At 41.1% G+C, this 15,643-nt stretch overlaps 1 protein-coding gene across 2 annotated transcripts in view; it reads left to right on the forward strand.

Moving 5' to 3' along the window:
• ELP3 (elongator acetyltransferase complex subunit 3) overlaps positions 1 to 15,643 on the forward strand; it is a 185,382-nt gene that overhangs the window by 66,225 nt on the left and 103,514 nt on the right. For both annotated transcript variants that reach the window (XM_033937686.1, XM_033937685.1), the window contains exon 9: positions 4,600 to 4,726. In XM_033937686.1, the coding sequence (XP_033793577.1) occupies positions 4,600 to 4,726 (127 nt within the window). The remainder of the gene's footprint in view (positions 1 to 4,599; positions 4,727 to 15,643) is intronic.

Below are 15,643 nucleotides of genomic sequence, written 5' to 3' on the forward strand. Positions count from 1 at the left end.
TTTTGTTCTTACCCTATTTTTATATTGTTTATTTAAAATTTTTATTGTAAACTGCTTAGATTTACCTTTGGTTTTATATTTGCGGTATATTAAATAAATTGAGATTGAACTTTAGTTCAGAGACCCCACAGAACAATCTGGGCAGGCACCATAGTGAAAATAGTGAAATACAATTTCATTTAATTTTCATAATTATTTATAAACTGACCAGCTGTATAGAATTTCATTGAACCTTACCCATGCTTGTTATGTGATTACCCAAAGACCATTTCCCTGGATCCTCTGGGTTTATCCTACATAATATGGAGAACTCCATGGAAAAAGGGAGCCAGGCCAGGGTTCCCTCAAGTCCTGTAAAATTGCCCTCAGATAGCCCTTTGTGCAAGCCCAAGCTGTTGAGGGAGAGAGAAGGTGATATAAGAAAATCTAGCAGTACCCAGCACCACCTCCTTCTCCAGAGCCCTGACCACTTTATAGTGTGTATCTTACTCATCCTGCATAACCAAAAAACAGAAACCCCACAGAATAGTCACAAGTCCACAAGAAGTGAGGATGAAAACCAACAAACTTGGGACAGACATCCAATGAAATCTTTAATACAATACTGGATAGATCCTTTTTGTTCTGCCAATAAAATCCTTATTGCAACACACTGATTTGACCTGACAGTGTGTTTAAGCTCAAATGAGCCTGCCTCAATGTCAAGAATTATATCATGTTCTAAAAGTCTTCCAATCAAAGAAAAGAGATCAAATATCTGATTATGTCCAGCTACAGGCTTCTTCTGAAGTTTTCACTGGTACTATTATGCTCAATAGCATATCCTTCAGGCATTCCTTATCTATATGGTACGTGCAGCCCATCTGCTCCATCCCAGGTACCATATACCACTATTACTATTTATCATTTCTATAGCACTGAAAAGCATACATAGCACTGTACATTCAAAATACAATAAATGATTCCTTTGCAGAAGAACTTACAGTCTAATTTGGATAGACAGACAGGACATATAAGGGGGTTGGGGAGTTTCTCACAGAGATTAATAGTATGGACATAGGTAATTTTATGGTGAGTGGGGACTTTTAGCTTGGATTTGAATACTTCTAAAGATGGCCATGCATATGGCCCAGCAAGATGGAAGAGACAAAGTCTGGAGAAGGGCACAGATAGGAGGGACTTGCCTGATGGAGTTCATGGGTAGGAGCAAAGAGGGAGAGAGGTGTGGAGAGATATTGCTTTGCTATGTTTTATGTTTAATAGTTTTGTGGGAGCTGAGAGAGAATTTCTCTAAGCAGCTGATTACCTCTATACATATAGTTCTGGGGATCAGTGTCCGTCAAAACAGCAGTCAGGGAGGCTAAATTCCTCATGGAGGAGTCTCTAGCAAAGAACATCCAGAAGGGAGATAAATCCTTCTTCAGGTATATCGGTGATAGAAGAAAAAACTCAGGCGGGATTGTACGTCTTAGGAAACCAGACGGAGACTATGTGGAAAAGGATTCGGAAAAAGCCCAACTATTAAATGAATACTTCTGCTCAGTCTTCACCCGAGAAGCGCCAGGGCTCGGCCCTCAGCTACAGACAAGGGTTGGCTCAGTTGACCCGTTTAGTAACTTTGAGTTTACACCCAGCAGTGTCTACGGTGAGCTGTCAAAGCTCAAGGTTAACAAAGCAATGGGGCCGGACAACTTGCACCCCAGGGTGCTTAGGGAGCTGAGTGATGTCTTGGCGGAGCCATTGTCCGCGCTCTTCAACCTCTCCCTTAGTACAGGCAGCGTCCCGTTGGACTGGAGGACGGCTAATGTCATTCCACTCCACAAGAAAGGCTCAAAGATGGAGACAGCAAACTACAGACCAGTGAGTCTAACATCGATAGTGAGCAAACTAATGGAAACTCTAATCAAACACCAATTAGATAAGATCCTGGATGAGGAGAATCTACGGGATCCCCGACAACATGGATTTACTAAAGAGAGATCCTGCCAATCCAACCTGATCAGCTTCTTTGACTGGGTGACGGGGAAGCTGGATATTGGGGAGTCCCTGGACATCGTGTACCTGGACTTTAGCAAAGCATTCGATAGCGTACCACACCGCAGGTTACTGAGCAAGATGAGTTCTATAGGATTAGGTAACACATTGACGAAATGGGTTGGGAGCTGGCTTGGAGGTAGGCTCCAAAGGGTGGTGGTGAACGGCACCCCCTCCGAAATGACGGAGGTGATTAGTGGAGTACCACAGGGCTCAGTCTTGGGCCCAATCCTATTCAACATCTTTATAAGAGACTTGGCAGAAGGGCTTCGAGGTAAAATAACATTATTCGCCGATGACGCCAAACTGAGTAATGTAGTGGGCAAATGCACAACAGACGAAGATTCAGTGCCCGACAACATGATGCACGACCTATTCCTACTGGAGCGATGGTCTAGGACATGGCAACTCAACTTCAATGCCAAAAAATGCAAAGTTATGCACCTGGGCAGCCAGAATCCATGCAAGTCTTATACCCTTAATGGCGAGATCCTAGCAAAAACGGTAGCAGAACGAGACTTGGGGGTAATCGTCAGTGAGGACATGAAGTCTGCCAATCAAGTGGAGCAGGCTTCGTCCAAGGCAAGACAAATCATGGGCTGCATACGAAGGGGTTTCGTCAGTCGTAAGGCGGAAGTCATTATGCCATTGTATAGATCCATGGTGAGGCCCCACCTGGAATACTGTGTGCAATTCTGGAGGCCGCATTATCGCAAGGATGTGCTGAGACTGGAGTCGGTGCAAAGAATGGCCACCCGGATGGTCTCGGGACTCAAGGATCTACCATATGAAAAACGGCTTGACAAATTACAGCTATACTCGCTCGAGGAGCGCAGAGAGAGGGGAGACATGATCGAGACGTTCAAGTATCTTACGGGCCGCATCGAGGCGGAGGAAGATATCTTCTTTTTCAAGGGTCCCACGACAACAAGAGGGCATCCGTTGAAAATCAGGGGCGGGAAACTACGAGGTGACACCAGGAAATTCTTTTTCACTGAAAAAGTGGTTGATCGCTGGAATAGTCTTCCACTACAGGTGATTGAGGCCAGCAGCGTGCCTGATTTTAAGGCCAAATGGGATCGGCACATGGGATCTATTCACAGGGCAAAGGTAGGGGAGGGACATTAAGGTGGGCAGACTGGATGGGCCGTGGGCCCTTATCTGCCGTCTCTTTCTATGTTTCTATGTTTCTATGTAACCCTGACTATACTTGTAAAGAGGGAATTTGTTTGGCCTATTTACTCTCTCTTTACCTGTTATTATTCTTCTAGCCTGCCTCCTGTGCACATAACCAGCCATAGGGTACCATAGGAGGCCAGGGGTTGCACAAATGGCTTATGGCTTTGTTTCTTCCAGTCAACTTTGTCAATTGATGATACCAATTTATGGTTCTGAGCATCAAGAACATTGAGTAGCTGGGACCATTATCTGTTGAACTTGGCTATGGTCAACTTTGGAAATGTTTTGAGCTGTTAAGTGAAAAAGGAATTGATGGTGCTCCCTTCCCTGTTTAAGCCCCCATCAAACCCTATGGTTAGATGGCAGCTAAACTGAACCTATGGCTAGCCCAAATGGTGCTCGAGGCCCCCACCTACCTCGACTTCAGAAAGCTACTCAAAACTCACCTATTCCACGGACACAACCCTTAATACCCCGTCTTCCACTGCTCCCATCCCCTCTTCAATGAACTGAAATCTCCTCCCTCTCCTTCTTACTGTATTCTCCCATCCCACTTTCCTCAATAACCTATACATCCCAACTCTGGTCTAACCTCAACGACATCATTGTCTGTCAATTGTTCATTATTGTTTGTTCACTGTTTGTAACTCTGATATGTTTGTAATTTTGATTAATTGCTGTGAACCGCCTAGAACTCCCTGGGTATGGCGGTATACAAAAATAAAGTTATTATACAAAAATAAAGTTATTAAAGTTATTATTATTATAAAGAGAGAGGGAAAGAAGAGATTGATGCATGATGCCTACACTCTGGCCCAGTATCTTAGGTATTTCACAGAACCTTCAGATATTTGAGGAACTCATTCAGACTATTATCCAACCTGAGCTGCTTAAAGCATTGGTTCCCAGACTTTTTTTTATCTTCTCAGGTTTTCCACAAAGAATGAATATGAAACATTAGGGATGTGCATTTTTGTGTTTACATTGTGTGTGCTGTAATTAGTGCATGCTATTTGATTTAGTCTCACTAATTGGTAATTACATGCACTAAATTGAGACAACAAAATACAAAACAATGTGAAACAAAAAAAAAATTTCTACTTGAACACCTTTTAAGCATATGTACATTTATCTACCAATATTTCATATGCATATTCATTGTGGATATCCTGAAAATTTGACAAACATTAGGCCTCTGAGAATAAATTTGCAAACCAGTGCCTTAGATATTGGTGTGACAAAATAAAAATGGACTGATAAATACTGTACCTAAGTAGTGTAAGGGCTAAATCTTGGGAATTATACGGGCTGTGACATATGAAAGTTTAACAAGTTAAATTTTAACATTTTGTCCTTTATTTTTATTTTTTGTATTTTCCCCTTCAGAGGCCACACAGTACGAGCTGTATGTGAGTCGTTTCATCTGGCTAAGGATGCTGGATTTAAAGTGGTGGCACATATGATGCCGGATCTTCCAAATGTGGGGCTAGAAAGAGATATTGAACAGTTCATTGTAAGTATGACTTACAAATAGACTGGTTAATCTGTAGTTGCATTATGCTGGTTCATAAATAATACCAAATTGCCAGTCCTTCTTTTAACATGCACAAATTATTAACCTTATAGTATTTTCATCACTGTCATCATAATCGATTGTCATCTTTGGCATAAAGGTCGACAGCTATGGTGAACATCCAAGACCTTCTTTCTTCTTTGTTTCATCCATATATTCAGATCTTTACTTTTTTAATGGCATTACTCCAGAGTGCTCTCTGCCTGTGTCTGTCTTTCCTCCTTTGTTATGCCTATTTGGTACTGGATTACGTTTGCCAGCACAGAATCTGAGTACAAGAACAATAAATTTCATTTTACGTTTAACCTATTTAATATAACAATTTTATTCCACTTATGTAACCAAAAGTGACCATAACATTTTTGTAAGATCATAATGGATATTCCTCAGGCAGTTTCTCCTGAGAACTAGATCTAATGACCAAGGAATGTGTGTAGTTACTAGCAGATCAGTAGGAGTGAAATCTTTATGTTGACCCAGAGCTGTTTCAGGGTTGCTGTGTGCCTTCTTTGGCTCTGATATATTAGCAATGGGGAGTTCTACCTAAATAGTACAGTGGACTCTAGTATGTGAGGTTGCGTGCATTTAAGTTCATTAGGAGTGATATGGAGGCATGGGATGGACAGGTATGGGGTATCTAGATAGTGAAGTATGAAAGGACGTTTTTAGCTATTCCTTTCCTCACTGACCTGATGTGCCACCTGCTTTTCTGTGAGGTGGAGCATCATGCTTCATTCTGAACCATGAAGTGGGCCTGTCAACATTAACATTATAAAATTAACTATAAACACTTTTTTTTTAACATGTAGGTTTGGCAAGACAGGTATCTTCACATACCAATGGAGCTCTCTAGGCTCTGGAACTTGAGAGGGTATCATTTAAAAATGTTACTTTGCTTGCTAAAATGTAGTGCTTGGGTTTCCTTCTCTATGTTTCCTGCTTTCAGTGACCTTTTTTGAGGTGTTTACAGGGGAGGGAGGGGCTTTGGCTATGGAAGGATCCTATACATACTTAGATTACTGGATTCAGTGTTGAAAGGAGGATGAACACAATTATCAAAGTTTGGTTTGGCTTGGGGGGGGAGGGGGGACATGAAAGGGGAAAAAAGTTCACAGAAGATTACAGGGCTGAAAATATACCCTGAGGGGAGAGTTGTATTAGATTAGAAGAGGGAGAAGGAGTGGTTTACTGAGAGTAGCTTAGAGATGGGTGGGGGAATCCCCATGTTGAGAATGTGGTTAAAGTCGTTAAAGGTTTATATAATTGATTGGAGGCCACATGAGTGACTTAATTATCAGATATATTACTCCAATTAAATGAAAATTTTGCAGAGGCTAGTGTAACAAAATGCGAGTGGCTGTGTTACAGGAAACTCATTTTTTATATTGAGCATGAGAAATTGAGGCAGGGTTGGGTCAGGGAGGCATACTGGCCATGTCTGGAAGGAGGAAAGCAAAAGTAGTGATTCTTTTTCATAAGGGTGTTGACTTCATCCCAGAGAGAGAAATTACGGGCCCAATATTGAAAATGATTTAAACAGCCAGGAGACCTTCCTATCCAGGGTTAACCAGGCATTTTCAGCAGCATTTGCCGTATATATTCCAATATAAACCAATTCAAATATAAACCGAAGTAACTGATTCCCCCCCCCAAAAAAAAGGGGAGGGAAGGTTGATTCAAATATAAACCGAGATTAGAAATTTGGGTGATCATGGTGTAGCTTCGGTGTTCTGCCAGCCGAAGACAACCCTGCTCCACTCTTGGCTCCTGTGTAGCATGTGTAGTCTCCAATAACTGGTACCAGAGACAATGTAATAAGCACTGGGCAAGATGCATTAAATGGTACACTGCAGGTGCTCCATTCCAAACATTTGAACTGCAAATCTGCCTCTAGTAAGTAAATTGAATGGTCAATGATGCTGAAGCAGGCAATACATCAAGAAGCATTAGAAACATTAGTTTGATTCTACATATGAAGTGAGTGCTTATTCCAGCCACTCAGGTATTAAGATCAGAAACTAGGCAAAAAGCCAGATTGGACTTTTAGTTTCCATAAGATTTCTTTGATATACCAAATTGATAGCCTTGAGGGAGCATACACAGCCCTAAGGACTTTTCAGGTAAATGAGAATACTGAAATGTCAGTTATAATTCAGGTTATTATGCTGCAAAACCTTCTCTGTAAGAGGAGAAACAAATGCAAACCGAGCTGAAACTTGTGCAGTGCATTAGGATGGAAAAAATGGTTAAACTAATAATTAAATACAGTACAAATAGTTTCACAGGGCTTTTATAAGAACTCGGTATATATATATTCATTGTAATGCTCTCTTTTTTTTCCTTCAAAGAGACAATCCATTACCAACATGTGATAGGATACTGCACATCTTTTTTCCTTGGAGGCTTATCTTCAAATTACTGTTTTTAGACTCTACTTCCAGACAAGGTTACTTTTATTCTCTTTGGCAATGACAGCATTTAGAAAGAATGAAGCTGACTAGTTTTTATCATCTCTTGCTTTCTTCAATTAGGCTTTATGCTTACCATTCTAGTGCTTGAAGAAGCCGATACCAATGTTCTTTGCCGGGCCGGTGTAAGGCCTTGAGGTTGCACAAGCTCAAGGTCTGCCAGCTCCCATGATGGTCATCAGTTGTGGACTCAAATATTAACTGAGACCCCCTTTTTGGGGGGACTTTTTTGGCCCCAAATTCATGGTTTATATTTGAGTATATACAGTAACTGGTTAGTGCTGCTGAAAAGGCATGGATAGTGCCCAAGCTGAAACTAGCTATTTTATGAGCTCTCTAGGACAAGAGTCAGTATTTAGTCAGTTAAGTGCTGATACTTAGCACTTAACTGGTTAAGATAAGTACATAAATTGGACTGGATAAAATGCAGTTCTGTCTGTATGCACATCTTCATAGCCAGTTAAATGCCGAATATCATACTAACTGCTGTGTGTTAGGCACTACTAGTACTAATTTCTGTTACTTGCAAACAGTGATGCCCACAAACTTTGGGATGAGTGCATGCTACTGATAAGAAGATTGTTAGAGTCAGGCTTTAACAGCGTTGGATTTATTAGCAGTTGCTGAGAGTGGGAGATGGACTGAAATGCCGAGATGCTGTGAAGAAACTGTGGAAAGAGTCATTCTGTGGATTTATGTATCAGCGTAGTTCTTTTTGCTAGCTAAGTCCTGCTTGATTTTTGTTTTCTTAATTTTTGATTGCTGCATAATTTTTTTGGTCATGGAATGCGTGTAAAAGACAATATAACTAGTGTCTGGTACACTTTATGAACTTGAGCATTCTACAAACTCTAGTGTGTTTCCTCCCACTTATAAAATATTGCCTGCTGTAAATCCATACAATCTCTTGGATGTAAAAGTCTGACCTGTGCTGATTATTCCTGGAGAGAGACTGTTTTCTGCACAAAAGACATTGTTCCCAAAGTTTGTGGGAATCACTATTTGCAAATAAACTATGCGTGGAGGTTTTTTTTTTAACCTGTGATTAGTATGTGCTCTCTCGACTAGTTGGGGTTTGCTTGAATTGAGTAGAGTACTGTATACACTGAGGTCTTTTTTTCTCCACATATTTTTTTCTTTAATTCTTTATTCATTTTCAATATTTTCAATAAGTGCAATACAAATTAAATACATTTTATATTTAAGACATCACTTAATACTCTTTCAAGAAACAAATCAATCTATATCCCCCCTCACCCTATCCCATAACTATTATAAATTTTTAATTTAATAATCAAATCTGATGAGGCCTTGGCTTTGAATATACAGGTTATATTCAGCCCACAGCAGTCAGTGGCTTTAAATCTACTGGCTGCTGAGGGCTGAATATGGTGAGGGGGGGTGGAATAGTTTTTACCAAAATATTTTTGTTTGATATTTTAAAAATGCAAACAAAATAATTCTCAGAGATGTTAACTGAAGATTGATTTGGTTTATGGAATGTCTCAATTATTTTGTATGAATTAAGCAGCAAAGTTTGTAAGGAGTTAAGTTTGATTCTTTCTTAAGTCTTTTTTTTCCATTCATTAATTTCGCCACGGAACTCTATATTGTAACTGGGTGACTCACATTCCAAATCATTTCTGTGATGCAGAAAGAAAAGTGCTTAGCTGAGTAGTATGGTATATTGCAGCTATCAGTAAGACTGAGATAATTAGCAGGAATTCATGTGATTTCTTCCTGGATCTGGCACCTCATTCTGTTGAACATAAGAACACTGCTACTTTGTCATATCAGATGAAATATGAGTGACTCAAGGGAAAATCGCATGAGAAATTTATGATGCAATCTTGCAATTTGGGGTACAGAACAAATCAAGTGAAAATGAAAGCAGTTTTCAGCTAAACCATTGTTATACCAAGTTCAGTTCTATATTGGGGTGGTTCTTTTTGTTTTATACATGTTTAAATACATGTCAGTCTTGGGTGCTTTGCAGACCCTTTTGTTGAACAGCAGTGAAATAAGCCATAATAGTTTTCATGTTAGTCCACAAGTGTTAATGCATCTGTAAATTTATTTTGTAGTTTAAGGAAAACAGTATATTGAACATTTTCCTTGCTTTTATAAACAACCAGTACAGCTTGATTAGGAATGTGGGGTAACATGATCTATTGATTTGGTAGTAAAACTCAGTTTAGTTGCAGCATTATCCCAGGACAAGCAGGCAGTATATTCTCATATATGGATGATGTCATCCACGGAGCCCCAGTATAGACAGCTGCAAAAGTGCATCGGCACTTTAAGAACTTTAGAAAGTTTGTGATTGACCACACTGCGCATGCCTGAGTGTCTTCCCGCCCGACATAGGTGCGCGGCTCCTCAGTTCTTAGTTTTCTGTGGAGCTAAGAAGTCGTGCTCTTGAAAGTTCATTCAGTTTTCAGCCCTTGTCTTCCCGCTTGTGCATTTATTTTTTTTATTTTTATCTTTCTTTCTTTTTCTTTACCTCTTGTTCTCTTAAAAAAAAAAAAAAAAAAAGAACTCGGGAGAATTTTTTTCTCCCCTGTTTTTGCCTTCAGGCGTTTTGACAGCGGGGACCTCCTTTTTACCTCAGCCATTGAGTTCAATTTGAGGCGGTTTTCTCATCCATATCCCATCTGTTAACGGGGTTTAAAAAGTGTGGCAGGTGCCAAAGGACAATTTCCATCACCAATCCCCACAACTGGTGTATACAGTGCCTTGGCCCAGAACATCACATCGAGTCCTGCTCAAGCTGTTCCACTCTTCAGAAGCACACCATTAAGAGCCGCATTCTACAACAAGAGAAGTTGTTTGGTGTCAGCATGGAGGGAGCGGGTACATCGATGTCTAAGCCCTCAACATTAGACACATCGACATCCGATGTTCCAACATAGACTCTGGTGTCGCAGATGGGGTCGCAGGTCATTATGGCATTGAGTCCAATCATGCCAACCAAGCGAAGACCCCCTATGCGACTTGTTTCCAAATTGAGGGGTGCATCATCATCTGAGTAATCTTCTCAGCAACGAGTCGCGGCACCATTGGTACCGGCGACGAAACCAGAGGTAGCAGTGCTTTCTTTCAAAGAGAAGCTCGATGCTCTCTTTCATGAGGAGTATGAGGATATGTTTCACTCATTACCCCGACACTGACTTCTCCAGTACTGGCCCAGCCTGAGCATCACACCACACGGGATGCCGGTACCGCCACTGCTTTATTGATGCACTGTCATGGCTCTTGACACCGGTCATCGTCCAGCTATGCATTGAAGCATCGTACCTCCAGACACCGTTCCAGTTTGTCAAAGTATCACTCTTCTTGACATTTTTCAGTTCAGCAAGTGTTTTTGTAAGTCCAAACATGTTGCTTCCAAATGTCCAGAGAAACATAAACATCCTGCATCGCCTTCCTCATTGGACCAACACCGTTCCAAGTGGTAGCTTCGTTCTCCATCACTGCTCATTGACTCTCATCTTCAAATGGATTCTAATACTGACATCTCATTCAACCACAGAAGTTTATGATTCTCCTGAGCCACAATCTTCATCTAAGACTCCTCCTAGAAAGACATCCCCTACAAAGAGACCTTCTTTCACGCATTTCATTAAACAGTTGGGTTAGGATTTGTCTGTCAAGCAGGAGGCAGATTCCAAATATAGTGCCGGATTTTTGGAAACCATGGACTATGATCAGCCTCCTAAGGAACTTATTAAACTTCTTTTCCATGGGATCCTGAGAGAAACCCTTCATAAAAATTGGGAATCTCCTCACTGTTTCTGTTGCTCCCAGGAAACTGGGCTCTCTCTACCGGATTATTCCCAGTACAGTCTCATCAGTCTTTGGTGGTAGAGTCCACATTGAAAAAGTCTACCCCGTCCAAAGTTTATGCCTCGGTCCTGCCAGGTCAAGAGGGACGTACTATGGACAGGTTTGGGAGACGTCTTTACCAAAACTCCATGTTGGTAAATTGAGTCATTAATTACAATTTCTATTCCACATGCTACCTGAAACATCTAGTTAAGCAAATGCATGCCTTTCAAAAATATCTTCCATTTCACCGAGTGAAAGATTTCCGGCACATTGTTCGCACCTTTACTCAGTTGAGGCGGTACATGGTTCAGTCTGCTTATGACGCCTTTGAGTTGTCTTTCAGGATGTCTTCTATATCTGTAGCCATGAGGAGATTAGCCTGGCTTAGGGTTGTCAACATGGATGTTAACCTCCAAGACCAAGTTGGCCAACATCCCCTGTCTGGGGGATGAGATTTATGGAGACTCAATGGAGAATGCTACTCAAAAGCTCTTGACCCACAAAAAATATTTGGGATGCTTTGTTTAAACCTAAATCCAAACTTCCCATAACAAGACCATTCAAGCCCTCCTCTTCATATCAGAGGTGATATTTGGCTAAACCTGCTCCATCCAGACCACAACAGAAGAAACAGAAGCAGCAACGCCCTCAGAAATCTCAAGCATCTGCTCCTGCTAAATTGACCCAGTCTTTTTGACTGGCAACTCGAGAGCATATTTACAATCCTGTTACATCAGCCTCTCCCTCAGCCAATTGGAGGTCGTCTCCAACTTTATTTTCATCGTTGGGAGTTGAACACCTCAGATCTCTGGGTTCTACAAATTATTTGAGAGGGTTACTCTTTCCATTTTCTCACTGTTCCTCCAGATCATCCTCCAAGAGAGTCTGCTTTGAACCCTCTCCAGTACTCCCTTCTTCTTCAGGAAATCGATTCCCTTCTCCTCAGTGCCATCAAGAAGGTTCCTGTGGATCAGCAGAACCGGGGGTTTTACTCCCACTATTTATTTTCTAGTCCCGAAGAAGACAGGAGGTCTCCTACCTATTTTTAGATCTCAGAGCCCTCAAAAAATTGGTTAAGGGGAAATTTCAGATGCTATCTGTAGCCACTCTATACCCCCTCTTGGCTCAAAATGATTGGCTATGATCTCTAGATCGCAAGGAAGCCTATACTCGTATCTCCATTTATCTAGCTTACAGGAAGTACCTCAGATTTCAAGTGGCACACCACCATCATCACCAGAGTTTTCACCAAATGCCTTGTGGTGGTGGCAGCGGCCTTGAGGTCTCGGAGCCTTCAAGTCTTCCCCTACCTATATGACTGGCTCATCAAGGATCCTTCATCTCAAGGTGTGCTCTTAGCGACAAATCAGACTATTTCTTCAGAACTTGGGGTTCGAGATCAACTTCCCCAAATCACAACTTCAGCCATCTTAGAGGCTCCAGTTTATCAGAGCTCTACTCGACACCACTCAACTCAGGGCATTTCTTCCTCAAGAATGTCAGGACACTCTAATCCAACTTTGTCATCAGATTGCCCAGCTTCTGTCAATTTCATCCAGGCACATGATGGTTCTACTGGGTCACATGGCTTCCACAGTCCACGTGACTCCCCTTGCAAAGCTTCATCTCCGGATGCCTCAGTGTTCTCTGGCTTCACAGTGGTCTCAGGCGCTTGACTCACTCACAACATATTTCTGTCACCTCGTCTCTTCGATGATCGCTTCAGTGGTGATGGAACTCTTCCAATCTTTCCAGAGGTCTTTTGTTTCACACATCTCCTCATCAAAAGGTTCTGACCACAGATTCATCAACCTGTGCTTGGGGAGCTCATCTGGATGGATTTCACACTCAAGGTCACTGATCCCCCCCACTCCCACCCCCAGAGAACAACGCTTTCACATAAATCTTTTGGAACTTGGAGCAATTTACTATGCTGTCAGAGCTTTTCAGCATTTAGTGGTCAATCATGTCCTTCTGGTCTGCATGGACAATCAAGTTGCCATGTACTATATAAATAAGCAAGGAGGGACGGGTTCTCTTCTTTGTCAGGAGGCTCAGAAGATCTGGCTTTGGGTGATTGCTCGCAACATCTTTCTCAAAACAATCTTTATTCAGGAGGAATAGAATTTCTTAGCAGACAAACTAAGCAGAATTCTTCAACCTCACGAATGGACGCTCAATTCAGCAGCTCTCCATCTCATTTTCTCTTAGTGGGGGACTCCTCAAGTGGATTTGTTTGTGTCCCCCCACAACAAAAAGTTGCCCCAGTTCTGCTCCAGACTGTACTCTCCTCATCACCTGGAGGCAGATGCTTTTCTTCTGGATTGGATGCACAAGTTTCTCTGTGTTTCTGCCCATCCCTTTCATTCTCAAGACATTTGTCAAAGTCAAGCAGGAGTCGGCCACTATGATACTTATTTCTGTTCGGTGGCCCAGACAGCCTTGGTTCTCCCTTCTGCTTCAACTCAGCATCAAGAAGCCAATATCACTGCCAATTTTTTCATCTCTTCTCACGCAGAGTCACGGTTCTCTTCTATATCCCAACCTTCAGTCTTTACACCTGACAGCTTGGTATCTCCAGGGCTAAGTTCAACTGATGTTCACCTTTCTCAGCCTGTCAGACTCGGAAGCTTCTAGAAAACTGGCCACTCAGCAATGTTATCAGCAAAAATGGACTCGTTTTTCTGCTTGGTGTCTTCCATCACCGGGATCCCAAATCCATTTCTGCTTCCTCAGTTTTGGATTATCTCCTGTATATATCAAGTTTCAGGTTTTATTTAAAATTTGATTGATTGCTTAATCAAAATTCTAAGCGATTAACATAATTTTAAAAATATTTACAATAATCAAGGTGAACCAACTGGCAGACTTACAAAAGACGTACAGGATTTACAGTGCTCAAATGGGAGAGGAGGGTAGGAAATACAATAATGGATAGGAAAGAAAGAAAGACAGTAAATGGAAAAACATCAGGATGGGTAAGTAGAGAAGAAGCAAAAGTAAAGAGAGATAAATAGAAATAAGAGAGGAGGAATAGAGAAATAGATAAAAGATAAACAGCAGAAAACACAAGAAGGGAAGCAACTCTGCGGAAAAGCAAAGACGCGAGTAAGCATTTGAGATCCTGACTTAAAAAGCAAAGGCATCTCTAAAAAGAAAGCATTTTAGATTACTTTTGAATCTATCCAGAAAGCACTTTTCTCTTAAATGATTAGGAAGAGAGTGCCAGGTTTGTGGAGCCGTAACGGAAAAGATCTATTGCCGACGGGTATTGATAATTTAAGGGAGGGGACTGTCATTAGATGCTGATTATTGGATCTGAGTAATCTGGTGGTGGCATGCGGGATAAGAAGTCTGTCGATGAATATAGGGGCCTTTGAAAGAAGTGTTTTGAAAGTTAGCAAAAAGTATTTTATAAGTTATTTGGTGAGCGACCGGAAGCCAATGGGCTTTCTTTAAGAGAGGCGAACATGATTGAATTTCTTGGCTTTCATTATAAGTTTAATGGATACATTTTGAATGATCTGCAAGCGTCATATCTCTTTTTGTGTAATCCCATTAAATAAGGCGTTGCAGTAATCAATTTTTGATATTACCAGGGAATGAATAAGTATATTGAGTGATTTGGGCTCTAGAATTTGACGTAGTTGATAAAAAGTTAATTTGATAACACTACTGATATGTTTGTGGCAGGAGAGTTTTTGATCAAATATGACACTTAAGATCTTAAAGGTATTGACCAATTCAAGAATAGTGCCTTTAAGTGTGATAGAGGATTCAAATTTAATGCCTTCTTTCCATGGAAAGTGCATTACCCTCATCTTAGCCACATTGAGGGCAAGCCTGTTGTTGTTAAGCCACTGATGTATCTGTTCAAGTTTACTAATGATCAGTTGGATGCCTTGGGAATTATCGGAATCTATAGGATGTAGCAGTTGAATGTCATCGGCATATGTGAATGCATTAAATCCAGTCGATTGGCAGAGGGTCATTAGGAGAGCCAGAAAGATGTTAAACAGAAGTAGTGAAAGGATAGACCCTTGTGGAATTCCATAGTCAGCGGTGAATTTTTCTGAGGAAGAATTATTGAATAAGACCTGCGAGTATTGGGAAGAAAAGTAGGATTGAAACCACAAAAGGACCTGTTCTGATATTCCTATAGAGCTAAGTCTCTCAAGAAGAAGAGTATGATCAATGGTGTAAAATGCCAAGGACAAATCTAGAGAAATGAGAAGGACATCTCTATGGTGATCTAGATGGTACAAGATGGAAGTGTTCATGTCTATTAGGGAGTATTCAGCGGAATGATTTTATCTGATTGACCTCAAATCCACATTCATTAGAGTCCATCTCGGTGCTATCATTTCCTTTCATCAACCAGTGGATGGTAAACCTCTTGCTGCTCATCCTTTTATCTCCAGATTCATGAAATGACTTTTCAGTGTCAATCCACCTCTCAAACCGCCTCCAGTGGTTTGGGATCTCATTTGAACCAATATCTACAGCTCATCTCAATTCCTTACTTGGAAAGTTGTCTTTCTCATTTCTCTTACTTCTGCCA

This window comes from Geotrypetes seraphini, chromosome 3 (genome assembly GCF_902459505.1).
Source record: "Geotrypetes seraphini chromosome 3, aGeoSer1.1, whole genome shotgun sequence".
Taxonomy (NCBI): Eukaryota; Metazoa; Chordata; class Amphibia; order Gymnophiona; family Dermophiidae; genus Geotrypetes; species Geotrypetes seraphini.